Genomic DNA, 25,114 nt, shown 5'->3' with positions numbered 1-25,114 from the left:
TGACGGTTAATCATCCCTATGCTTTCAGTGAAGTGGCAGACAGTGGAGTCTGGGAACTGAGAAATGAAAGTCTTTGGCTATGATCATGTGTTTTTTATTCCAAGCCCGTGTCTTCATTATATATAATTCTACAATACAAGGTTCAAAGTCCCCTTAATGAACAAAATTCCAGCACTGAGACTGGTAGATTGGTACATGAACTGCGTACAAACTCTTCTTGTAAAACTGTGTGACGAATGCGTCCACGCCAAAGCGGAATGTACTGGCAAACCATGCGCCATTGAGACATTGATCCCCTGTCGGCTTTTCAAATGCAATGCCACTCTCACTATCGTATGTTAAATCAACATCGACGGAGAAGGCGTTGATGACTGTGGGCTTGGACTTGAGGCCCGCAGACATATCTAATAGGCCTTTGAACAACTTGACACCCAGAGCGACGGTCAAGTCAGCGTAAGGGTTGAGTTGAAGCTGAACCTGGGCATCGATGTCGGTGGTGACTTTGGTCTGTGGGTTCCAGCCGGTACTGGATGTTTTGTTGGCGTCAAGGAAGTCGAGGTGTACGTTGGCTTCGGAGATAGTGGTAATGATATCAACAGAAGCATTGACTGAACCGGACGCGGCAAAATCAATGCCGAGACCAAAGTCCACCATGGGGCCCACGTCGATGACGCCGGGAATGCTAAAGGCTGACGCCGAAACCGACAAAGGGTTGTACTTGTAGAGGTTGCTGGTGAAATTGCCTTTGACGGCAGCGGACATATTCAGGGCCAGAACTGAAGAGTAGTCTAGATCGATATAGAACTCGCTGACCTGCGCCTTTGCGAGGTTGAAGTGAACGTGACCCGCCAGACTGACAGTGGTCTCTAACCTTGCCCCATTGGCAACAATGGTCAGGGGACTAGTCGCAATCAAGGTGGCCCCTGAAAGGTCCGCAGAGATGATGCCGGACAGGTCACGTCTCGTGGTAGCGGTACCGATGTGCTGGAAGTCAATGACAGCATCCTCGATTTGGTCACGCATCTCGGCTCTGGTGGTTGCGGCTTTTATGGTGAGTGTAGCGTCGTCAAAGGTGTACCCCTGAACAAGGTAGATACCTCGCTCGTCCTGGTTGTCACAGCCATTGTTATGGTTGGTGACGATGATAAAGTCCTTCGCAGGCCAGGCGCTGAGACAGGTGTTGTAAACTTCAGTCTCCTCGAACGTGAGAACGACACCGTTGTTGAAGCATTGTACGTTTGTGATTGCCTCGATATCCTCGAGCAAGATGGCCGGGTGCTTCATCACGGCTCGGACCATGGCATTGGTTGCGTTGAGCCCCTCGTAGGGGAGCGTAACGTTGACATTGGGGGTGAACTTGGCTGGCCCAATGGGCACAGCAGAAACACTGTCCAGTCGTCTTTGGACAGGGAGGAGGATAGTCTTGCTGGAAACGATAGGCTGCTTCTTGCTAGGCAGCGCGGCTGACAAGGCGGGGCCGACCACGGCTTGGAGGCCCAAAAGAGTGAGAAGAGTGAACTTCATGATCGAAGATGCAATTTGTATAACGAATGAGAGTAAGTGGCTTGCAAGTCACTCGAATGACTCGATTCCGCACACCAAGACTTGAACCGCAGCTGAATAGGAAAAGAATGTGTTCCAGCTGTGTTGCTGGCACAGAGAGAATGATCAAGCTGGAGGATCACGGCTTGTCTTTATATCCATAGTAGGGAGTACTCACAAAGTTGATACGTGATTAGTAGACGGCCTAGAGTCCTATATCGGATGCTAAGAGCGGTATACAAAGCAATAGCCCATTACATACACTGCTACAACTCAGCCAGGTTTGAGGAGAGAACTGCAACGTAACAGCCGAGAGCCAACCGTTACTGTGGAACCTTCGTTTGTGAGGCCAGTTGGGAATCGGAACCAGATCCACGTTGTAGGTGAACGTGCCAGGACCATCGGGCCTTGTCGATCAATATTCCCCCATCTTTCCCCGTTCCTGCGGTCATTGCCCGGCCTCAATCAAGGGGACTTGATCCATGTAGCTATGTGGACAGAGCACCTTCTCCGTCGGCGCGTCGAAGGTGCTTCTAGGGGGGAGAGTGGCAGGCCAGTCTCGATAAGCTTGCTGGTGGCTGAGCTTGTTCCTTCCATATGAGCTTTCTCATATGCCGACTGACACAGAGTACAAGCAGAGCTCGTTCTCCTGAGCTCACTGTTACTGGATCACCAACGGCAACAAAGTCTCCGAGACAGGGGCTGCGTGATTGCGGGAAAGCCTCCAAATTCGGCGTGGGCCGGGAGCGTACGAGTCAGGCGGCTGACAACGGTTGTGGCGAGAGTCGCTTTGGTTGCTCGATAGAAACCTATCCAGTCGAGCCAATGTCGCTGTAGAGCTGGCAGTGTTGCCGAATAGAACACCGCGTCCTCTTTCTGTTTTGTTTCTGGCTTAAACTACCAAACAGCATGAGCAATCGGTCCTTGGTCGATCAATGCGGTTAACCTGAACAATAAGCTTAAAGCCCAACGGGCGCCGGGCATGCTTGGACATGAGTCATAACCGGAAGGTCGGGTCTAGGGGTGATGGTTCGGTGTTGTGGCGGGGATTGATATGACTTGATGGGGGCCATAGTTTGCCGCGGATATTGCTTACTGGATGGAAACGACTCACCGGAAAGCCTATATAACCCGTTGCTTAAGGATATCAAGATTTGGATCGTTTCCCGGCCCACTGGGATACGCATCCAAGGATAGCCCTTGTGTGGTCGGACGTCTTACCTATATTGTGATCAAGCATCTAGGATTCAGTATCGGAACAGGCCAAATGTCAATGCTCAGCAGTTACGTGACCTGATAGTGTCAAGCACTCTACCTGCGAATGCGAATCGACTACAGCCGGGTTGGTTCCGAACCTGCCCGCTGCTGACTTGTGCAACCTCTACCCCTATAGGTTGATGGAGTTGCAATGGTGGTGTAACATGCCCTTTGATTGATTTGACAGATTTAATGGATCGTCACTATCGATATCACAGTCAAGTTGATTTCCGAAGTTTTACCAGACCAGGTAGGTAGCTTGTTCGGTCGGTAAGAAGTACCGGAATCCAACTGACGGCCTTTGGCTAGCGACATATATCCACGAAGAGTGCAACCTATAACAATGAGCTCGGGCCTATGGCCTTGTATTATGTGCGTGTAGAGCTTCTGCGAATGGCGACTTTCACTTCGGAGGCCGGCCGGCCGGCCGGCCTATCAATTCACCAGCAAACAACACCTCCCGCCGTTACGCAACTTCGAACCTCTAGGCAACGTTGGATTAATGCTTTTTGTCACTTCGCCAGCAGACAGTAGTCACTTTGGTCACGTGAATTCCATTCTTCGGCAAGTTGGAATCCAAAAGCAAGGGTGTATTAATACACTTTAGGTATCAAGTAAAAGACTTTTCCCCTCCCACACCTAACCAGCCTAGACGAACTTGCCCCTAGGCAATTCGACCCCTTCGCTGTTAGCCATCAACATAGCCATCAGCCAGGCTATAGAAACTCCCTTGTGCTCTAGGAGCTCCTTAATCTTATTATTATTTACTTACATTACACGTATCTCTCTCTAAATATAGACCTCATCTACTCTATTAGCATCTTTTGCTAATAGCTCCAGGCTAAAGACAGCTATATTTGCCCTTTAGGCAAGAGAGAGGTCTTTAAAGACCTTTCTAATAGTCTTATTAAGGCTAAGCTCTTTAGTACAAGTGCTAGTCAGAGTAGGATCTCTACACACTATACGCAGCATGTAGTAATCCCCTGACTGTAGTAGGTCCTAGGGGTTTCTAACAGTCACACGCTAGCTCATTATAACGGTTGTCTAGATTAAAGTTGTGTGATTGTGCGCGCGTTTAGGATGTAGATAAGATAGAAGGAGGGAAGAAGAGACCAAGCCCAGCTTCTGCCTTTTGTATACCTAGCTACAGCTAGCAAGGTTGCTGGCGAGTGAAGCTATCTCTAGTACTGTCGTTAGTAATTGTGACTCAAGGCGCAAGGTCTCTAACGACCTTGGTGAAGGCAGAGTCATCTTGTGGCTTGCAACCATCGCGACCTTGGTGGCAGGCTCAATAATGCTATCACCGCGAGTACGTCAGTCAGGCCCTCATCATGTGGTTCGCCTGCGAACCCGCGCGACCTTATTCAACAGCAGTACGTCAAGCCGCGGCCCAGCATCGACTCTTTGCCGCCGACGTTCCGGCGCCCAAAGGCGTTCGCGTATGCATCCGGGCTGTGGTTGAAGTGAAGTCAGATTCGGCCGTTTCTCTGCGTTATCGGGTATTCTATACCGTATTAAGATATCGAGATCCGGCACAGGTCAGAGGTGCCCCGTATCAGGTTTTACGTACCGTGATATTACATATGTATCGGGTGAACTGCACTAGACCACTTATGGGGGGTTTAGAGCGACTATATTCATCAATAACAATGAGCTCAAGCAGCTGGTACGTAAACGATTCAAGCAATCAACCCATCCTTGACAAGCTCGCCCTGCACGTACACTCTGGCAATGTTGCGATCATCCCCCGTCATGAGGAACTTTTCGAAGATAGTCCTCAAACCGTCTGCTTCCTCGCGCACAGTCATGACACCGAATGATTCGTCCGATGGGCAGGTCACCCATATGGCGTCGAACTCCTTACCCACGGCGAAGTTCCCAATCTTATCCTCGAGACAGCACACGGTAGCACCACCCAATGTTGATAAGTAGAAGACTTCATCCAGGGACAGAGCCTTGTCTTTGCCGCTGGACATAACTTCCCGGGCGTTGGAGGCTATGATGGCCTGACGAATGGTGTCAAGCATGCTTGAAGAGAAGCCGCCCCCGCTGTCTGTGCCCAAGCCAACCTTGATACCTCTGTTCAAGAACTGGCGTATCGACGCAGCCATGAAGCCACCGCCAACCGTCATATTTGAGATTGGGCAGTGCGCGACGCCGCATCCGTACTCTAGAATCTTTTCCATTTCATAATCGGTCATGAATGTGCAATGCGCGAGAATTGATCGTTGGTTGAGGAGACCGTAGTGGCCATAGAGGTCGGCTTCACTCGAGAACTCGGGGAACAACTCCCTCGTCGCCTTGATCTCCTGCTCAGCTTCATTGAAATGTGTCTGGATTGCCAACGACGGGTCTTCAATTGCCATTGTCCCCAATCCCGATAGCAAGTCTGGCGTGCAACAGATCGCAAAGCGTGGAGTCAGAACAGGTCGAACTAGCTGTCCTGTCGGGTCAATCTGCCGGATATGCTCCACACACTCGGCCGTTTCCCTCAAGGATGATTCGGCAGACTCGTCGTGAAGGTAGCCCGGCGCATTGCGGTCCATGTTACATTTCCCTACAAAAGCACGTTGGTGCAAATCTTTGCATATATCTGCCAGGATCTGCGTCGCTTTAGCATGCTTCGACCCGTAGTAGGAGGCGGTGGTGATGCCCTGCTTGAGGAACCCTTTGACGCAGCTCTCATAAACCTTTCGAGCATAAGCCGGGTCTGAGAATCGTGCCTCGTGAGGGAATGTGACTTGCTCGAGCCAGTCGAGGATGTGAAGACCCTGGCCAAGGGAGCGCATGGCCCATTGAGGGGCATGGTTATGAGTGTCGATGAACCCGGGCGATAAGAATTGGCCCTTTTCAAGCTTTTGGAAATGGACGTTATTCGGAAGCGTCTTGGATAGTTCCTCGGCGGAGATTTCGTGATAAAACTCAGAGATCAGTCCGTCTTCTCCAATGACGAGGCCTGCGTTTTCAAGAATCTCTACCTGGTTGGGGCCAAGAGAGTGGACGAGAGCGCCGTGGAAAGCTAGGGCTTGAACCATTCTGACAACAACACTGGCCCAAAGGCGGACAATAACTAATTTGGCGAGTTTTGAAGACTTGCGGTATGTTTTAATCACAGGTTGCCTGGTTGAGATATCGTCCGAGAGTTATCTAATAGCTGATGATGCCACGTGGGCGGTGTAACCCGAGGAGAGGACGATACCGGTATTTTAGTTATCTTATAGTCATAGAAGCGGGCTTATCGATTGAATGTTCCCCAATTTCGATACTTTGACACCGCAAAGGCGGTCAGAGCAGAATTGCCGATGTTCCCTTCCTCTCACTCAGGCTCAAAGTTGCTCTTACCACTGAGGCAATGACAATCCCGGCCCTAGTGCATCGTTTGCATAGTGTTGGCTGTGGCAGATATGACTTGATGCACACATCCATGCGGCACACGAGCTCGTAGGATTCTCGTTGACAGTCCAGAGGAACGGGGTAGAAGTATAGACAAGGATTGGGGGGATGCTAATCTTCTTATAGCGCGTACCCGCAATCGTTGTTACGCAATATAATGATGGTTATTGGGCGGAAAGGGGAGAGGGGTTCCCCTGTGGACTTGACCCTGCAATGCCGTTCATCTCCTGGGCACGGCGCTCCAGCTTCACACTAGAGGCCAGGAACACCTTACCATAAAGACAATCACCACTAAGCGGAAGACTGCAAGGCAGGGAATACAATACCTGAATGTGGCATTGGGCTTCGCGATCAACGAGGCCACTCCTTGTAAAACGGGTTGTTACCTACGCAGTATTGTTGCGACAATTGAGACAATCAATCTCGAAAACAAAGAGGTAAAGATTGCCGAGACAATGACAGGTTTTGTTCTCGGCTTACATGTCGATAATATCGTTGAAGACAAGACAGGAAAAGACCAAGATGCAGACGCTCCGTTCAGTGACATCGTCGGCCCCCAGCATTAGGGACTCCAGATGATGCAAACTAGCCAGGGTAAGCAGCTATTGTTCCCAATAGCTGTATACCACAATCGCGTCATGTGTGTCCCACACCTCCACAGAGCTGAGCTGCTGTGGATGCTGTTCTCGAACCGCTAACTTCCCTGGGTAAGACGCTTCACGGGCCGACAGGCATTGCTGATGTGAGATTTGTCTTCGTAGATCCCGACGGCGATGAGGTGCTCTGGACGCGCGTCAACTGGTGCCATCGATTGGGTCCCCCCTTGGCGTTAGGACAAGTCGTGTGCAACTGGATATTGCGCCCAACAACGCCACATTCGAGAGCCACAGTGGCACATGAATCAAACCTGTATTTTCCGGGACGAACGTAACCGTGTGGCGGGTGTTCTCGTAGCGCCCCTCCCGAATGACGACTGCCAATGGACGGCACCATTCTGCCGGTGGAGAGAGGCCGTTTCCCTGTTTTTCAGGGCATCCGTCATCGGATCCGTGTGCCGGCGCGGCAGAGACCGGAGACAAGCTGCCACTGCGGGAGCAGATGTTGCTCGATCACACATATCCCCGCAACTCACGTCATGAATCCCTCCCTCGCCGTCATGAAGTTGCTTCTCGACCCGAAACTGAGTCTTGGGAGTTGGTTGCCCACCATCCGGCACCCCACATGAGCTCATGCCACCACAATCTCGGACTTCATACATGGGTCACTGATGCTGTCTGACTGGCGCTGCCGAAACAACTCTCGGCCTGTGCCAGTTTTGGGACTGTGACATCACGTTGAAATTCGGATCATAATGGACTCAACACGTTCCTGAAAGAAGTATTTGATGCTCGGAATTCCTCGTCTTAGGAGGGTATGTTCCAAGTCAACAAGACAATCTACAATCAACACCGAATACCAAGCATTCTTTTTTTGATACCCCAACTTACGCAGAGCACCAACACCGTTTGATACCAATTATTTCAACTCAAACCTCAACAGCACATCAAGAATCAGTCATCATGGGTTTGGGCTCAAAGATCAAGAACGCGCTCCACAGCGACGACTCACACGGAAGCCAGCAGCCCCCCGGGGCATTCCCTTCGGATCCCGCCACCACGACAAACACCAAGCACAACACTCCAGGCACCACAAGTACCACGGGTACCCACACCGGCAGCCATACGACCGGTGGTTACTCGGGTGGTACGACCAGCCCGCATACCGGTCCGCACAGCGGTTCCCATACCGCCGGTAACACTACGACAGGGTATGATGATCCCGATGGTGTTCACGGCCCTCACGGCAAGAGGACTTTGAACAAGGCCGATCCTCGTGTAGACTCGGACCGTGACCACCGCGGCGCTCCTGGCTCTGGCTTGACTGGTAGCAACGCCGCCCACGGCCACACTTCGGGCTCCGGTCTGACCGGCAACAACACCACTCACAGCGCTCATGGCACAACCACCGGTTCTGGTGTAACCGGGAGCAACACCACGACAGGTTACGACGACCCAGATGGTGTCCACGGCCCCCACGGCGGACGTGCGGCCAACAAGATCGACCCCCGTGTCGATTCTGACCGCGACCACCGCGGTGCTCCCAACTCCGGTCTGACCGGAAACAACACCTACGGCACTAGCACCGGCCCCGGTCACGCCGGAGGGTTGAGCAGTAACACCCACGGCGGGGCGACCGGCGGTCTTACCGGAAACCATACCACGGGCTATGACGACCCCGATGGTGTCCACGGCCCCCACAGCGGACGTGCGGCCAACAAGATCGACCCTCGCGTTGACTCCGACCGCGATCACCGCGGTGCTCCTGGCGCTGGGCTGACGGACAACCACCGTCCCACCGATTCCGGTGTTGACTTCGGCAATGGCCCCGGCCACAACAGACCGTACCCCGGCAAGAACCTCCACAACACTCAGGACCCTTACTGGGGTGATGTAGGTCGCGATGGTCACACGGGTACTCACAGCACCCAGGGTTCTGCCGGTACCCTTAACAAGGACCTGCCTCTGCGTCCCAACGAATCCGGTCTTGGCCGGGGAGGTCCCCAGGCAGTTGGCGGGGGCACCTACAACGCTGCCGACACTCACCACCACGACCCTGCTTCCGGCATTGACCGCTCCATGGAGGGACGTGACTTCACCCATCCCCATCAGGGCGGCAACGCCGGCATTGGCGGTGCCGGCAGTGACCCGTACAGCGGCGTTCACGGAGCTGCTCACAATCCTCAGGCAGCCCTTGCCGGCGGCAACTCGAGCGACCCCTATGACACCCGCATGAGGGACAGGGACATGGGCCGCGAGCGTACTGGCCACGGTGCCGCTGGCGCTGGCATTGGTGCTGGTGTCGGAGCTGGTGCCGCCATGGCTGCTGGTCAGGCTGCCCACAAGCATCACCGGGACGACATGCACGAGTCGGGCCTCGGCCACAACACCGCTTCCCACGGTGCTTCCAACACCCATGGTGGTGTTGGTAGCGGCATCGGCAGTGGTGTTGGCAGTGGTGCTGGTGGTATCGGCGGTGTCAACGACCACTCCCGCTCTAGCATCACCGGTAACGAGCCTGGCGTGCCTAGAACCAGTATGCTCGACCCCTACAACGAGGCTCCCACCGCAACGGGCGTCCAAGGCAACGTCTCCGGCGGCAAGGGTGGACACTATGGGGGGCGCAGCGGATCTCCCCCGTTCAACCAAGGTACGCACAATTCCAATATCTCGGGCACCACCGGCCTGGGATCCAGCAGTATGGGTCCTGACCATTATGGCCCAGGACACGAAGGAGCCAAGGTTGTCCATACCTGCACCCGCTGTGGCGAGGACAATGACATTAGCAGGTACTTCAAGAAGGATGCGGTTTACCGCATGGGTTGAAGTCTGATCTAACAAAGATCAACTGTTGTATACCACATTGTATTTTTCATAGTTAGCCATAATGATCATGAAACGTAATGATATCATATCTTGCCGTTTGATCTAGATTTTTTAAACTATTGACAATAATGTAAGAGCATGCGCCAGGTGTAGGAGCTGCTACCCAAGCTCTTCTGGCAACAAAGACAAAATCGGCTTTACGTGACCAGTCTTATTCGGTGATATTTCTTCACCAGACCCCTATCCATCTCACTTACGTATCCCGATCTGAGATACTTAGCAATAGTATTGTCTCGCGCCTCTCCAAAGGTTTCTTTTCTACCTTTTCTAACAGGCGGTAAACAACCGTGCCAGGCGGGCTGTTGCTTTGGGACGGAGCAGAATCTCGTGGAAGATGTGGTGCAACCTGAACCAGTAGCGGTGATGCTCAGGCAAACCTTTCATCCTGGCGCTAGGGTTTCCAGCCGCCCCGACCTGTCATTGCACAATTTCTTCGCATCATCCTCAGTCATGCCAAGTACTTGCCTGTTTACAATGATAATGAACTTGTCAGGAATGAGGCTATTGTTCGAAATGTTGTGAAAGCGCTCTTGAACATTGTGGGACAGAGCGGCCAGATAGACGGTGTCGGTGCCCTGCTTGAACCTGACAATGCTCTTCTTTTTCAGTACTTCAGCCGCTCTTTCGATAAATCTGCCGTTATCGGTAATGTATTAATATGTGGTTGAAAACGGAATGAGCCCAGGCAAGCCTGGTGGCTTGTTTCCTTCTGTTGGAGTCGATACAAAAAGAAGATGATGCTCAAAACGCTTACTTAATAGAAGCCACGCAGCAGTAGGTACCGTCCTATACCGTTGCAAGGACTGAAGGGTCGTTCGCAAACGTAGCATCTGTTGAATCCATTGATCTCGGATGAGTAGCTGCGACAATATTGTGACTGACCCCGACCCAACGCACATACGTATCTTGGTGATACGCTGGGGTGAGGTACAGCGAGGTAATTATAACGTAGTGGCATCTGTGAGGTACATAGACCGTCTGAAAGTATCTCGACACGCGCAATATCATTATCCGACGACTAATTTGCTTCTGTCTTTCTCACGTTCGTATCGACATATTTACAACACTAAGCCAAATAGTCTCTCGCAACCAGGGTTCATAATGCCTGATATGGTGGTTTCATAACCAACATAGTATCGTGTATCTAAGGAAGTCCACACGTGTATCTTATTGCCGGTAAAGGTCACATATGCTCTGGGCTAGTTGCGAAACTGTCGTCCAAGGAGATTAAGTTACAACGTTCGAATCCTTTGGAACACTTTTATGATTGAGCAGTGGCCTACATTATGTGCCCTCATTGCGCAAGCCTATCTTTTGTTTAGAGAAACTGCACAAAATTAGGCTCACCTTGAACGAACAGTTGGATATCCGAAAACCCGCTTCGACCTTCGATTGTAAAGCTATTGTACCTTGTTACGGAGTACAATGACAAGCATTAGGGATCTAGCCTTGTTGCAACCATGTTCTTCTACATGTGTAATCACTAAGCTCATCATGGACTAGTGCTGCGAGTCTCAATTAAGCACCCAATATCAGCTGCATCATCCTGCATCAACCCCTTGCTTGCAGGGTTGATTGCCCAATTAGAGATATCTCCGATAAGCTGAAATCGGGGCGTTGACAACTTCTGCCTACATATGGGACCCCAACCCCCCTCACCTGTCCTTAAGCGTGGCCGAGCATTACAAGAATTTGGAAGAATTGGTAGGCCTCCATGATGACAAGTCTGGCGGCTGATCCGATCTAATAGCGGTGCAGACCAATCGCTCAAATCGGCAGAGCCAGTTGCTCTTTCTGATCCAGCATATAACAGAACAGGTCTCTTGTCGGTACGAGTGGAGCGCCTAGCATGCCGAGAAGACGCAAACAAATTCGCTTTGAAGAAGGCGGCGACGAGGATTGGTCCGGTTCATCGTCAAACTCCTCGACATCCAGCATCGCCTCCTTCCATCGGGAGTCTTACCCTAAAAATGGAAAGACGCGCATTCCTGCGAAGTTGGTCTCGAAGCGAGCATTAATCGATCTGGGTTATCCGTTCGTCGATGAAGGCGCTACGATTGTCCTGCTTGTAGCACTGGACGAGCGCCTCATCAACGAAGTCCTGAGGTTGAGCGAAGAATATCGCAGGTCGGACGCCGAAATCGAAAGCCAGATCGAAGGAAAGCCGATCGATTATGCCAGGGACCAAGGCTTCGATTGGGTCAACGTAGAACTACCCGCCGAGGAAGGCTCCTTGCGATATTCGGCCCATGATGAGGCATCGGATAACGACCTGGACTCGGCGTTTGGCGATGTAGGCCATGATGAGCACGAAGGACCGGTCGCACATTCCGGAGTTCTTAGTCTCAACACCACGAAGGCGTCTGGAGAAAACGCGTTTGACCTTACGGCGGGTCGGTTCCCATCTTGGAATCAGGAGAAGTCAGAACTCATCAACGGCACCACGCATCTTTACTCGGTACACGCAGCAGAGTTTTACATGGACCGAGCAGGAAACCAGAGAGTCACGCTCGTATGCCCTAACGATCCCGGAAACGGGCTGAGTGCTCCGTCCTTGGTACGCATGAGATGGCTGTAAGTGCGACGTTATATTACGGAAATGGGTTGATCAATGTTAATGAATCCAAATACAGACATGTGCAAGCTCGATCCCTGAACCTTACGACCCTCGAGGTAAACCGGACAATGCTTCTCCCAACTACGCTTGCTTATGCTTTTGGCTAATCCTATAGCAACAAAGGATCTTGTGGCAGACTGCCCTTACATATCTCATCCCTTGAAATTAGTTGCCCTAACGGTTCTCAAGGAGGTCGCAGTCCGGTGTACAAGACCTTCGGAGACTGGGTTGTACATTGAACCCGGGTCAACCATACAATACATTGGGAGATACAACCGATCCCTTGGAAGTTACCCGGGTGATGCAATATCTGACACGGAGCCTGTAGTGTTTTTGTCCGCGCCACACCTTATTCTCGCCGAAAGGACATCCCGAAAAAGGTATTATGGAAAACATTGCACGAGGAGTCTTTCAGAGGTTCTCTACGGCTACGACAACGGAAGCCATGAAAGTTCGCGTATCATTCAAGGTGAAAATCAAGACTCCACGACACTGCAAGTGCCTCAACTTTGGTCTTTGGTCGTTGGTACGGGTAAGTGGTTGGTGATGCACGACTTTCTGATCCCGAGTTTTCCGCGAAAGGTGTCTAAATACAAGAGTAGATTTGATCATTACTAGCTCCGAGCTTTCCTCGGAAGAGGTGCAGAAGGATCTGATTACAATCGACGGAATAGATTCAGAGACAGGGATTTACACTATTAGACTCATTGATGAAAAAGATACCTTCCGTTACAACATTGTCATCAAACCAGACTGTAAATACGTCGTAAGTGATAATTGAGCCCTCCCACCCTACCATTCTATTCAAGATCACACACTCTGACCTGCCATTCAGGACTTTTTAAGACATGCTGTCTCTCTTGTGAGTAAGGGACGGTCAAATGCGGCGGCCTGTGATTTGGTGGATGATTCGGGTGTCTTGATCACCGCAGATGCTTGGTTAAGGCTACTTGCAGAAGGCTCCATCGAGGAATACGTGTTCTGCCTTCGACCAAGGCACGCAGGCCATAAGTCACCCGACGAGGACTTTCGTGCGCTGTCTGCAAGGCTTACGGCGGGCAGCCGTAGCAGTCTTGGGAGATATTCTCGTCCAAGGTAAATATTGGCTGCACCTCAAGATATCAGTTTGGCTAACAGTTCCGCAGTTCTTTTCGCTCCGAGTTTGGAAGTGCCAGTCACAAAAATATGCAAATGGTTGTACATCCTAGCATGGTGGAGTATGGCGCTGGCTCTCAATCGTCACATTCAATAGACAGTGCGGAGGATGAAGGGTCCGATATGGATATTGAGACATTGACCATGTCTTTCTGGTCACACCTCAATGAAGCCAATTCCGAAGGCTCGTCGATCGACGGAATCGTGGATTTGACCTCGTCTGCTTCGGAGACAAGCCATAGAGGGAGAGAGTCACACATGGTTCGCTCTCCTCAACCACGTAACTATGTACCAGAACTTTTCGACATGGACCGGCATACGGAGTTTAGACGGGGGATGATTACCAAGGTATTCATAAGCTTAACTCGGAAGTTCTGCTCCTTACTAACCAGCAATACCACAGAATGAAAAGCCCAACTTGGGGACAGAAAAGGCTTATACAGGTGGCGTGCCTGACACGCGATTCATCCTTCGACGTCGAGAAACGGCGCGATCGGCTGACAGCCGAGAGAGCGGCCCAACAACACTACCTTCATCATCAAGACAGCGATCCGCTGATAGAAATTGGAATCCTTCGAACGCATCGATATTCACCTATCCTCGCGGGTCGCCCCTCGACCCAGAACCACCATCAGGCTCATTCGATCTTCACGAGACTCCTGGATCGACGTTACCCAGGAGATCACCATACCGTAACCCGGGTCCTGGGCCAATGCTAGACGCGTTTCTCAGCAGTGGTTTTGAAACGGATCCCCCACGGCTCGACACGCCAGAGACGGATTTCGTCCCATTTCTAGCATGGCGGCTGACGTGGAAAGATGACAAAAGATCGAGAGCTGAGATCGATAGGACTCTGTTCCAACTCTTGAGCAACCTCAACGCTGGCCTCGAGTCGGACAAAGCTGGCAAATGGTATAGAACAGCTTTTGAATGTACCCAAGCTCAGCTTTTGGAGAGGTTTCGGTGTCTTTTGAAAACAACGTCCTCCTTTTCTGGACAACCTGAGGCGGCACACGAGGTCGGGGCATCAACGGCCAACCCCATAGCCGACGACCCCCTTGACACCGATGCAACAGCAACAGCGGATTCCGAGTCTCTCCGGCGGGTTCAACGCCCAGCAGACAATCCTGACACCAAGGATGTCTCTGGAAGGGTTCCGCCTCGCGAATCCACTTTGTTCGGTTCCACCGATGTCGACACTGCAGACGGCGTGCTTGACAGTGACGGCGGGTCTTTCCATCGTCTTAACCCCAACTCGGCTATGGGAGCTGGGCCAGATGACGCTAGCAGTATCACTCGCAACAGTTATTCGAAAAACTTTGACGAGTTTCTTTTGCGAAGGGTTCTTGACGTTTCTCGCGACGTCTTTGGGGCATTCCTTCCGAGAGATGGGGGCTTCGTTGCTCACACGATGTGCAAGCGGTTTTGGGGCACGGTCGATACGATATTAAGAGTAAGACTGTTTTTGCTATGCTCTTCGCCCTCCGCAACAGAGTGAGTTGCTGACTCGGTCATCTCGCAGCAAATAAGGTGGTCGTTTTACGTGCGAGATGTGACAGAGAAGGGATCATGGATTGTGGTCTGGCCGCCGCCAGGGAATGGCTTGTCCCCGAGTTGTCGTGACTGTCAGCAGGGAAGGGTGTATGAATACGCGGAAGACGCACTGGATCACTGGCACGACGACCACACGTATGCACTGTGCTCAAAGTCGGCGAAACGAGGCAGGCCATTCGACGATCCTTGTGTCGTCTTGCTATGCCGGGCGAATGGGACGGAGACGCCAACTACCCGACCAGATGGCACACAGCACGAGATCGTTTCTAGCGCGGAGGTGTTCTGCGGAGAAGTCCAAGCTATTATCGACCAAACAGAGGAGCTGCACAAGCTCGTTTCCAGCGTCGCCGCCTCGGATGACCCGATCAACGCCTACAGCTGCAGGCCTCATCTACCGAGCAGCCTGGTCAACGCGTTTGAGGGGATACTCGGCCTGTTTGTTCTCAAGGCCAAAGAGCTTTCGTGGATGAACAGGTTTGCGGCCAAGCGCGGCTCCTCGTACAGCCGCAACGCCGAGCGCAGGTTGAACCGTCTAAAAGACGCTTGTGAGTCGACGTCGAGACACGTTCGCGAGCATCTCGTCCGGGCCAGGGAAGACATAATCATGCTGGGCACCACGAAAAGAGACTCTGAAAGAATTATCATCGCTCCCATCGGGCCCGAGTTCTTGGCAGCATGCCTGATAAGCAGCCTACAGAACAACGTCCCCGTGCCGGGTACCGAGAGAAAATTGGACCTGGTCGCCCACTATCGCAACCACACTTCCCGGCTATGGTTCGAAACAAACAGGAAACCCAAACGGGGGGCCTTTGTTGCGATCCATGCGCTGGAAGAGGAGCTGGAGGCCCTGCGGGTTGTCGTCGCTTCCCAGCAGCACTTGCTGAAGTCGTACCAGAGACTCCTCTCGCCCCTTTCGTTCAGGTCGCGGACGACAGACCGGCTGTACTACAAAGATCGCAAAGCGTCGTTTGACCTCGAAAACAAGTGCATACGTAGACAACAACGGAGGCTCGCCGAGCGGGACAAAGCACTGGCGATCTTGCAACGGAAGGCGAGGACGCTGCGGGATGAGACGAAACAAAGGATCGAAATACTCGACGAAGGGCACGGCAAGGCGATTCGCGTCTTCACCATTGTGACCCTTTTCTTTCTGCCGCTGTAAGGTCCCTTCCCCTCCTCCCTTGCTGATTTCTTTATTTTTGCGGTTGAGAGGACTAATTACCTGAGATCCGTTGGACCAGCTCATTCGTCACGAGTTTCTTAGGGATGAACACGACCGACATCAGGGATACAAGTCGCGACCAGAAGGTCTTTTGGATCTCGGCGTTGCCCGTGACTTTTGGCGTGCTGGGGCTGGCATTCCTCTATGGGTACAAATGGGACATGGTTCTTGCATGGGTATCCAAGGCTTTCAAGCCGACAAACAGAAGCGCGGCGCTCCACGGGTTTCGAGGCAAGGAACAGCTGACATGGGCGACGGCGACGGGACACAAGGACTCGGGGCTGCCGGCGCACTATGAGAGGTCGAGCCCTGCTGGTTGGAAGAACAAGGTGTTGTTTCTTTCTAGAAGAAAGTCCAGGGCAAAGACCGACGACAGTTTGTTTCGTCCGTAGCTACTTCCGACTTGAAAAGAATGACTCTACGTTTGGATGGGTTGTCTGCCCACAATCCGCTATGCCGGGGGTTTCCTCTTAGCATCATCTCCTTCTTCCTGCTGGTCTCGCTCCTGGCCGTCTGAATCGAACAGGGTCTCCTGGGCTGGGTTCGGAATGTCAGTTGAGGGTTGCAAAAAAAAAAAAAAAAAAAAAAAAAAAAAAAAAAAACCGGGTGACGACGATGACCTACCACTCCAAAGCTCGGCATACAAGCCGCCACGGTCAATGAGTTCCCTGTGGGTGCCCATCTCAGCCACGTTACCCTCCTTGAGCACGATGATGAGATCGGCGTCAAAGATGGTGCGCAGCCTATGGGCCACGAATACGCTGGTGCGCGACTTCTCGCGCAAGATGCTGTTGATGTTGAGCATGAGGGCCTGCTCGGTGTGGGTATCAAGGGCGCTGGTGGCCTCGTCGAAGAAGAGCAAGGGGGGGTCCTTGAGAAGCAATCTGCTCACTGCCAGACGCTGCTTCTCGCCGCCGGAGATCATCATGCCACGCTCTCCGACCTTGGTCTGGTACCCGTCGGGGAGCCGCTCGATGGTTTCGTGGATGCGAGCGCGCTGGGCGGCGGCGATGACGCGCTCCCGGGGCGCGGACATGTCGCCGTATCGGATGTTGTGCTCAATGGTGTCGTTGAAGAGGGGGGTGTCCTGGGGGACGACCCCGATGGCCCGACGCAGGGAGTCGAGCTGGACCTGACGGACGTCCTGGTCGTCGATGAAGATGCGGCCGGTCTGGGCATCGTAGAAGCGGAAGAGGAGGCGGAGGAGGGTCGACTTGCCGCAGCCGCTGGGGCCGACGACGGCAACCTTCTTGCCGGCGGGGATGGTGAGGGAGAGGTTGCGCAGGATGGGCCGGTCGGGATGGTAGCCAAAGGTGACATCCTCGAACCTGATCTCGCCGCCCTTGGGTAGGGTCAGGGGCTTGGCGTCGGGCGCGTCCTTGATGGAGACGTTGACCTTTTGCAGGTTGAAGAGCGTCTCCATGTCCAGCAGAGACTGGCGCAACTCGCGGTAGACAGAGCCGAGGAAGTTGAGGGGGACGGACAGCTGGAAGACCAGCTGGTTGACCATGACCAGGTCGCCGACGGTCAGCGTGCCGTGGGCGACTCCGTCGGCGGCCAGGTACATCATGGCGGTCAGGGCGGAGGAGAAGATGATGTTCTGGCCGCTGTTGAGGAAGGCCAAGGAGGTGGCGACCTTGATGGAGCTCTTCTCGTAAGCCTGCAGGGCCTTGTCGTAGCTCGAAACCTCGAACTTTTCGTTGTTGAAGTACTTGACGGCCTCGTAGTTGATGAGTGAGTCGACGGCGACGGTCGAGGCCTTGTTGTCGGCGGCGTTGGCCTGTCTCCTAAACTTGGTCCGCCAGGCCGTCGTCCAGATGGTGAAGGCCGTGTAGCCGACCATGGTGAGGATGGTGATGGCGGCGAACTTTGCGCCGTACTGCCAGGTCAGGATGCCGCAGACCATTGATATTTCCAGGGCGGTCGGGAGGATGTGGAAGACCATGCTCGTCAGCAGGAAGCTGATGCCCTTGGTGCCGCGGTCGATGGCCCTCGTCAGGCCGCCCGTCTGCTTGGACAGGTGGAAGCTGAGGTCGAGGCGCAGCAGGTGGTCAAAGACGTTGCAGGCGACTCTGCGAATGGCCTTCTGGGCGACGGAGGCGAAGACGGCGTTGCGCAGCTCCTGGAAGACGGTGGCGCCTATCCTGGTGGCGCCGTAGGCCAGGACCATGCTCCCGGCTATCGTGGCGGCGGTGCCGCCGGTGGCGGCGAAGTCGATGTTCATGGAGTCGACGATGCTCTTGAAGTAGAAGGGGACCTGGACGTTGAGGACCTTTGCGCCGATGAGCAGAGAGACGGCCAGGGCGACGCGGACTTTTGTGCTGATGCTGTCCTTAGGCCACAAGTACCGCGACATCTCCTTCATGATTGCCCAGTCGGCCTTGCGCTGTTCTTGCGCGCTCTTCTCAGGCAAGGCCAGAGGGTCGGCAGCGGCGGCAGCGGCAGGCTTCTTGGCCTTGGCCGGGGTCTTGTTTTCTCCATCGCCGGGTCTCGTCGTGGCCGGGTTCGTCGTCGGGTTTTCGCGTCTCGAGGGTGCGCTCGTCTGGAAGACGCGGATCGGTGCCCGCGGGCTCTGGGGGAGCCACGGCGGACGGCAGAAGTGTGTGTGTGCGATGCCGCGGGGGCAGGCCAGGGGAGCCTTGGTTACGGCTCGGATTATCATCGTTGTCGTGCCCTGCGCCGCAACTCGATCATTTTTCTTCTCCTCGTGTAATCTGCGCGCGAGGGTCGGTCAGCGACAGCGGGTGACATTTCGAGCCGAGATGCCGGTTTAAGAGGGTTCCCGGAATGTTTGGAGGGGTTATGTTGTGAGAGGGAGCAACCTACCCGCAAATGAGGGAGCGACTTTGAGACGGCAGACAATAGACCGAGTACGGTCGCGGGATGGAGAGAAGAGGAAACTCGTCAACGATCGGGAATAATGAGGGCTCGGCGGCGATGGTGCACTTGAAGGCGGGAATGTCGCAACCCGAGGGCTCGGCTTAGTCTTTCGGAATGATGCAATCGCCGGCGCCTTAGGCACCTGGAGAGCCCCCCGATTGGTCTCCACACCTGCGGTCCACTTCCTAAACACCGAGGCCGTCAGGGGTCCATGGTCTTCACCGAGATTCACCGACACACCGAGACAGGCATATCGGGACAGCAGGCAGCACCATCGTGTCAAGTTGAAGAACAGCAACTGGAGACCTCTACTTCCGGGAGTTATAGCTCATGTGTTGGAATTTATCATCTCCTGCTGCTGTTCATAGCTTCTTAATGAGACATATATCTCACTTGCCACTCGGCTCAACTAAGTGAGAACGTGGGCCTGCCTACAACAGCTTCGATCAAGAAACGCCTGCGCCTCTTGCTGAAAGGAGCCTTCAATTAGCTTTAGCTGGTTATACGACAGTAGAGAGGCGCTCATTTTCAATTGTCGCTCAATTGAAGTGAGAGGTGAAGTGCGAGATGAGGTGAGATGTGAAGTATGAGGTGAAGTTTTAAAGCAATGAAGTGAGAGCATCGGAAGGTACTATATCCCCTGCACCTTCCAAACGCCCAAATACGGACCTGCCTCCTACACTCTAAGCGAGTGGGCTCTTCCTTCTTCCGATTTGCTCATAGGCGACAGGAAAGATCGGTCGTTTCTATCGTGCTCAAGAAGGAACGATCCTTCTTCTCATCGAACGGACTTACTTCAACTGCCAAGTCTCTGCATCAGTCACACAAAACTTCAATCAACCAAACCTCACTTCTTCCACTCGTCATTCCGGTAGAAACAGGACATTGTGGCTAAAATTTCCTCGCGAATCGACTGATCTATACCCTCAAGAACCACTCGATTGGAATCGCCAACTATTCCAATGGAAGCTCCCACCTGCACCTTAAGCAACTTCGGCGGCCGCGACCACGAGTAAGTTCATCAGAGATTTTTCCATTTTCATTGTTATGTACAAAATCTTAACAGAACTGTCAGTCTCATCGACAGCGGCTTTTTGGCCGACTGCGAGGTTGTCTGCGATGGCAGGACCTGGAAGCTGCACAAACTCATATTGTGCTCGCGATCCAACTATTTCAGGGACCGTCTCCTCGATGACTTGTCGGTATGTATACTTACATCTCTGACACAGCTTCGATCCCACGAGTTGACATGGCGCCAAATAGAAGTTGGAGAATAACAAGGTTGTCATTGAGGATTTCAATGCTCAGCAGATGGGACTGGTCATATCCTACATCTATGCCGGCAGTAAGTCGTCATCCTTATTAAGCCAGCTCTAATCTGGACACTCCTCGAACACAAGCCATCTGCGTGCTAACCAACAATGTAAAACTACCAGATGTCAAGTTCGAGCACATGATGAGAAAAGGCGAGCGCTTGCAGACCTCGATGCAGTTGTTGAAATTGGGGCTTTACTTTCGCATCGACGAACTTTTCTTCGACGTCTATAACTTTATTTACGACCACTTCATCCCTTCGATCCTCTGTTCTGCTCGTCAAGGAGAGTTGTCCGTCGATCTCAAAGACTGGGCTGCCTCCTGCCGCCTCGTCTATGGCACGTCCCCAAAGATTGTCGGCGACCGCTGCCTCAAGAACATCTTTTTGAGCCTCACTTTTGATGACGGAGATTTCCGCAAGGAGATCTTGCAGATGCCAGAGTTCAAGGCGCTCTGCTTGGAGTACCGCGACTTCGGTAGCGACAGCATGATAAAGCTACTTGCTATCAATGCTCTCGTTGTGGAGTAACCGGCAATGTGATAAAACGACCTATCACCGGAAGATGACGATATGGGCAGAACAGCGGGATTGTACTTGGATTACATTCGGGATTCCATTTGGGATAACAACGAGATTACACTTGGAATGAGGTCATGAGCCGGGTCTTGCAGATATGCGCAGCTTTTGAACTTATTTCCGAGGAACATGGAACTTTGCCCTTTCTAGCAGATGAGCCGTTGGACCAGCGATTTGCCTTCAGCCCACGATAATAGCGTTCACGTAAAACCCTTCGATTCATTTCCACCTCCGCGTGACTGTCTCGTTTCCAGGCTTCGGCAAGACGGTGAACTTTGTAGTCAGCCCCTTCCAACTGTTCGCGTTCCGAGGGTCGGCGAACGGAATCAACACTGCGAATCTCATTCTGTTGGTGCCCAAAGTTAGCCCAGACCCAAGCTCAACCGCAAAAAACTCATGCAACGCGGCCTCCTCGCCCGGCATCTCCAAGGGTCAACTCACGTATAGTTCCCCGGCCCGACTACGCTGCCATCGGCGAGCCGCCCGAACCACCAGTAACTCGTCGTGAAGCCGCCCGTCGTCAGGGCGTTCCTCGCGACGTCCCTCTCGGGCATCGCGAACACGTCGCTCGCGTTGCGGCGTGCCGGGTTGAAGCTCGAGGAGCCGCTGGCGCCCGTCCAGGACGTCGCCGAGCCGATGTAGCCCCGTCGACCGGGGACCGGCGGGTATTCCCAGTCGCGTTCCTCCTCATAGGTGGACTCGTAGATCTGCAGTCTGTCGTCAGCGGTGCTTCGACTTATGATGCCATCCCCCCCCTCCAAGAACAAGGATCGACGAACGAGACTTACATCCCACCTGACCTCTCTGGTCCCCCACTTGATCTTCATAAATATCTTGGGAAAGTCCTGCGCCGCGCTGCTGAGATCGAACGTGAACCTGCGTCAGGGTTAGCCCGCTTCAGGCTCCCTTGCCGCCGGCGAAGAGCGAAGGCTTACGTCGTTTTGTTGCTGTAAGCGGCCGTAGACCTCAGCCACGGATACGTCCCGTGGAACGGGCTCTGCATCTGCTCCTTCAGATCAAACGCCAGCCCCTGGAACGGCACGCCGAGGACCTCCCCGTTGCTGCCTTTGACGAGCACCCGGCCGCCGTACGCCGGGAGCGCCGTCTGGTTGACGCCCTGGGGGGCCTCGAAAACGAATCTATCATAAAGTTTCAGCATCGCCTTCCCCTTCGTGCGTTTCGTTGACCTTGGGAGGTTCGCCGGGGGGGGGGGGGGGACTCGGTCGACTCACTTCGCCTTCCTCTCCTCCCCCGGCCCGAGCTCAAACTGGTCCGGCAGAACGACGTCGACCGAGATGTTGGACGGCACCATCTCGGGACGGTAGCGGATCCTCGGCGTCTCCGCCGGGTCCCGGCCGTCGTACGCCTTGAGCATCTCGACCCCGGCCCAGCTCTCCACCGCGAAGCTGTACGCCACCGTCTCCCCGCCCGTGTTCCGCACCGCGACTTCCTGGCCCGCTCGGAAGTTTGCCGTGTCGTTCAGCCCGAACCGGCGGAGCTCCAGCGCCGTGTCGTAGCCGACGACCTTCCTCGCGTCGACGAGCCCCCCGCCGACCTGCTGCGACGGCGCCCTGAAGGCCGGTTCCGCCGCCTCCCCGTCGTACGGTAGCCACGGCAGCGACGCCCCGGAGGCGACGATGCGCATGGCGAGGTCCCGCGCGAATCCCATACCGTGCACCGCCCTCCCGCCGTGCTTGGAGATGTACAGCGCCGCCACGCCCGCGACGTACGGCGTCGCCATGCTCGTGCCGCTCAGCAGGGCGAACTGGTTGTCGTCGCCCCCCAGCCAGGTGCTGAAGATGTCCGTGCCGGGCGCCGCGACGTCCGGCTTCACCGACAGGTCGTACAGCCCGCCCCAGCTCGTGAAGGTCGACGGCCGGCGGACTGTGCCGCCGCTGTCGTCGCCCGTGGTGGTGGTCGTGTTCGTCGTCGTCGTCGTTGTTGCGTTGCCAGCCCTCTTGACCTCGGCGCTCGCGACGGCGAGGACGTTCTCGCCGGCGCTGCCGGAATTGGCGTAGTACGCCCCGCCGCTGCCCGAGTTGCCGGCGGCGACGGTGACGACGACGCCCTCGGCGGCGATGCGGTTGGCCACCACCGCCCACGCGTTCTCGGCGAACCCGCCCCGGCCGCCGACGCTGGCCGTGATGACGTCCATGCCGTCGTCGTACGCCCGGAGGAAGGCGTCGATGATGGTCGCCTCGTCGGTGCCGTCGCCCAGCCCAAACACCTTGTACGCGTACAGGCTCGCGCGGGGCGCCACGCCCCTCCACCCCGACGGCCCGGCCTCCCCGACCTCCTCCCCGGCCAGGATGCCCGCGCAGTGAGTGCCGTGGCCCTGCTCGTCGGCGGGGTCGGCGTCGGGCCTCTTCTCCGCGCCGGGCGCCCAGTCGTCGCCGACGAGGTCCCAGCCGCCGGCGACCTTGAACCCCGGGCCGAAGCCGCCCCCGAGGGCGGCGTGCCGGTACCACACGCCAGTGTCGACGATGCCGACCTTGACGCCCTGGCCGAGGACGCCTTCGGCGTGGAGCTCGTCGACGCCCGTGGCCCAGTGCACGGCGTGCGCGGCGGCGGTGGCGGCGTCCGGCTCGACGCCGTCCTGGCGCTTGACGGGGGCGAACAGCCTGACCTTGCCGTTGGTCCAGACGCCCACGACGCCGGGGAGCCCGCGGAGCGTGTCGAGATTGTGGTTGTCCGTCTCGAGGCTGGCGCCGGAGAAGACGGCGGACTCGAACGTCGTGAGCACGGTGATTCCCTCTTCGGACGAGAGCTCGTCGCGCTTGGTCTTGGCGTGGACGTCCTGGGGGGAGGGGGAAGTTCAACATATTAGCGGCGGCGGGTCACGGATCCGGGGGGAAAGCAAGGGCGGGGGGGGGGGGGGGGCTGGCGGTTGAGCGACGTACGCTGGCGAACTCGATGATGAAACGCTTGGCTTCGACTTCGACCTCGACGTCGGCTGGCCCAGTGGCTTCGTCGTCGTCTTGCGCGGCGGCGCCTCTGGCAACGAGAGCCAGGGCGGGCAATAGCTGAGCGAAACGCATCGTGACTCCGACTCTGGCGACAGAGGCTTGGTCCGATAGCTGTGGTATCGACCGGAGGCGCGGGGGGAGCAGCGAGGACAGGAAGCTCTTTATTTACCAGCCGGGGTGCATCACGACCTCTTCCTCATCGCGCGAGTCGCCGCTCCCGCCATTGCAATCCATTGCCCCCCCTTTCCGCAGCAGCGCGTGGGCAAGGGGGGTGCGTACCTGCATATGACCCAACCCAGGAGAGGTAGGTCGAAAGAAATCCTAGGTCCGGGCCGCCCATTTCGGGATGAGCCAAGGCCGAGCAACATGGCTCTCCCAAGACATCGATCCATCCAACGCGACCGGGGATCCCGAATGTGCGCAAATATGCTCACGAGCCTTTAGCGGAGAGAGAGGGCCCTCGAGAATAAGGCGTGCGTGCGCTTGTCAGTTGAAGGTGCTCCCAGGAGTGCGGCCCTCCGCGAGCGTCTCTCGTCGTGACATTATCCGAGGGTTTTAAAGGATCGGCCGAGATGCGATGCGATGGGATGCACTGACGAAGACGGGATGGTTTTTTTTGTTTTGTTTCCCCCAATTGAGTTTCGGCCGTCTCGCCCGACCGCCTGTCAAAGCCATGACCCCCCCAAGCCCCGAGTCAGATTCGGAGTCGGGGGCCGATGCGTCGATCCGATGATCAGCAATGTGACCTTCTTTTCTGGGGCATCTGTGCGTCTATCCGTGAGCTGTCAACCGTCGGTCGATGGCATGTGAATTGATTGCCGCATCTGTCAAGATGGATGTGCTAGGGGGAAGGGGGGGGGTGATAGGGCTGGCGGCCGCAACAAGTTCTGCCAAAAGTAACAGTAAGGACGCGCGGGTGCTCGTTTGCAAACGCGACGGCATCACCGACACAACCGCGGGACTAGTTGTTATGATTTCAGTGTATCTTTGATTGTCAAGAAGAATAGTCTATATGCACCTAGGCTGGGCCGTCTCTTAGGGGCCAATCCCGCTTCCATGCTGGGCTCATGCATCATGCCTCGTGTCAACTACCCTGCTACTCGATGACGCTCTTCGTCGGAGTACCAAAAAAAGAAGGGGGAGAAATAAATTACA

General features: G+C 54.8%; 8 protein-coding genes across 8 annotated transcripts; 4 read left to right on the top strand and 4 right to left on the bottom strand.

Moving 5' to 3' along the window:
• Positions 1 to 153: 153 nt before the first annotated feature.
• LY79DRAFT_649363 (uncharacterized protein) lies at positions 154 to 1,524 on the bottom strand (the record flags this gene model as incomplete). Its single annotated transcript, XM_060562521.1, has 1 exon — positions 154 to 1,524. One exon carries the CDS (start codon positions 1,522 to 1,524, stop codon positions 154 to 156), a length of 1,371 nt encoding a protein of 456 aa, XP_060414779.1.
• Positions 1,525 to 4,277: 2,753 nt separating this feature from the next.
• Positions 4,278 to 6,277, bottom strand: LY79DRAFT_703165 (guanine deaminase). Its single transcript, XM_060564959.1, has 2 exons — positions 4,370 to 6,277; positions 4,278 to 4,303 (listed from the first exon to the last, which is right to left on the bottom strand). The coding sequence occupies exon 1, from the start codon at positions 5,832 to 5,834 to the stop codon at positions 4,479 to 4,481; it is 1,356 nt and encodes a 451-aa protein (XP_060414778.1). The 5' UTR covers positions 5,835 to 6,277; the 3' UTR covers positions 4,278 to 4,303; positions 4,370 to 4,478.
• Positions 6,278 to 7,751: 1,474 nt separating this feature from the next.
• Positions 7,752 to 9,614, top strand: LY79DRAFT_579310 (uncharacterized protein; the record flags this gene model as incomplete). The annotated part of the gene is made up of 1 exon (XM_060560017.1): positions 7,752 to 9,614. The coding sequence occupies one exon, from the start codon at positions 7,752 to 7,754 to the stop codon at positions 9,612 to 9,614; it is 1,863 nt and encodes a 620-aa protein (XP_060414777.1).
• A 1,909-nt stretch (positions 9,615 to 11,523) lies between these two features.
• On the top strand, positions 11,524 to 13,390 carry LY79DRAFT_514187 (uncharacterized protein; the record flags this gene model as incomplete). Its single annotated transcript, XM_060554571.1, has 4 exons — positions 11,524 to 12,217; positions 12,620 to 12,823; positions 12,894 to 13,057; positions 13,127 to 13,390. The coding sequence occupies 4 exons, from the start codon at positions 11,524 to 11,526 to the stop codon at positions 13,388 to 13,390; spliced, it is 1,326 nt and encodes a 441-aa protein (XP_060414776.1).
• A 1,806-nt stretch (positions 13,391 to 15,196) lies between these two features.
• LY79DRAFT_514311 (uncharacterized protein) lies at positions 15,197 to 16,162 on the top strand (the record flags this gene model as incomplete). The annotated part of the gene is made up of 1 exon (XM_060554595.1): positions 15,197 to 16,162. A coding segment is annotated over one exon (966 nt), but the record flags the coding sequence as incomplete, so codon positions are not given.
• Positions 16,163 to 16,673: 511 nt separating this feature from the next.
• Positions 16,674 to 18,884, bottom strand: LY79DRAFT_514299 (ABC transporter; the record flags this gene model as incomplete). The annotated part of the gene is made up of 2 exons (XM_060554593.1): positions 16,674 to 16,759; positions 16,847 to 18,884. 2 exons carry the CDS (start codon positions 18,882 to 18,884, stop codon positions 16,674 to 16,676), a joined length of 2,124 nt encoding a protein of 707 aa, XP_060414774.1.
• Positions 18,885 to 20,064: 1,180 nt separating this feature from the next.
• On the top strand, positions 20,065 to 20,945 carry LY79DRAFT_669299 (BTB/POZ protein; the record flags this gene model as incomplete). Its single annotated transcript, XM_060563624.1, has 4 exons — positions 20,065 to 20,114; positions 20,178 to 20,304; positions 20,366 to 20,447; positions 20,539 to 20,945. 4 exons carry the CDS (start codon positions 20,065 to 20,067, stop codon positions 20,943 to 20,945), a joined length of 666 nt encoding a protein of 221 aa, XP_060414773.1.
• Positions 20,946 to 21,212: 267 nt separating this feature from the next.
• On the bottom strand, positions 21,213 to 24,031 carry LY79DRAFT_669298 (subtilase; the record flags this gene model as incomplete). Its single annotated transcript, XM_060563623.1, has 6 exons — positions 21,213 to 21,339; positions 21,435 to 21,700; positions 21,782 to 21,869; positions 21,929 to 22,132; positions 22,226 to 23,790; positions 23,894 to 24,031. 6 exons carry the CDS (start codon positions 24,029 to 24,031, stop codon positions 21,213 to 21,215), a joined length of 2,388 nt encoding a protein of 795 aa, XP_060414772.1.
• Positions 24,032 to 25,114: the final 1,083 nt, after the last annotated feature.

This window comes from Colletotrichum navitas, assembly GCF_030913465.1.
Source record: "Colletotrichum navitas strain CBS 125086 chromosome Unknown LY79scaffold_25, whole genome shotgun sequence".
Lineage (NCBI taxonomy): Eukaryota > Fungi > Ascomycota > Sordariomycetes > Glomerellales > Glomerellaceae > Colletotrichum > Colletotrichum navitas.
This window is presented reverse-complemented; position numbering and strand designations above follow the sequence as displayed.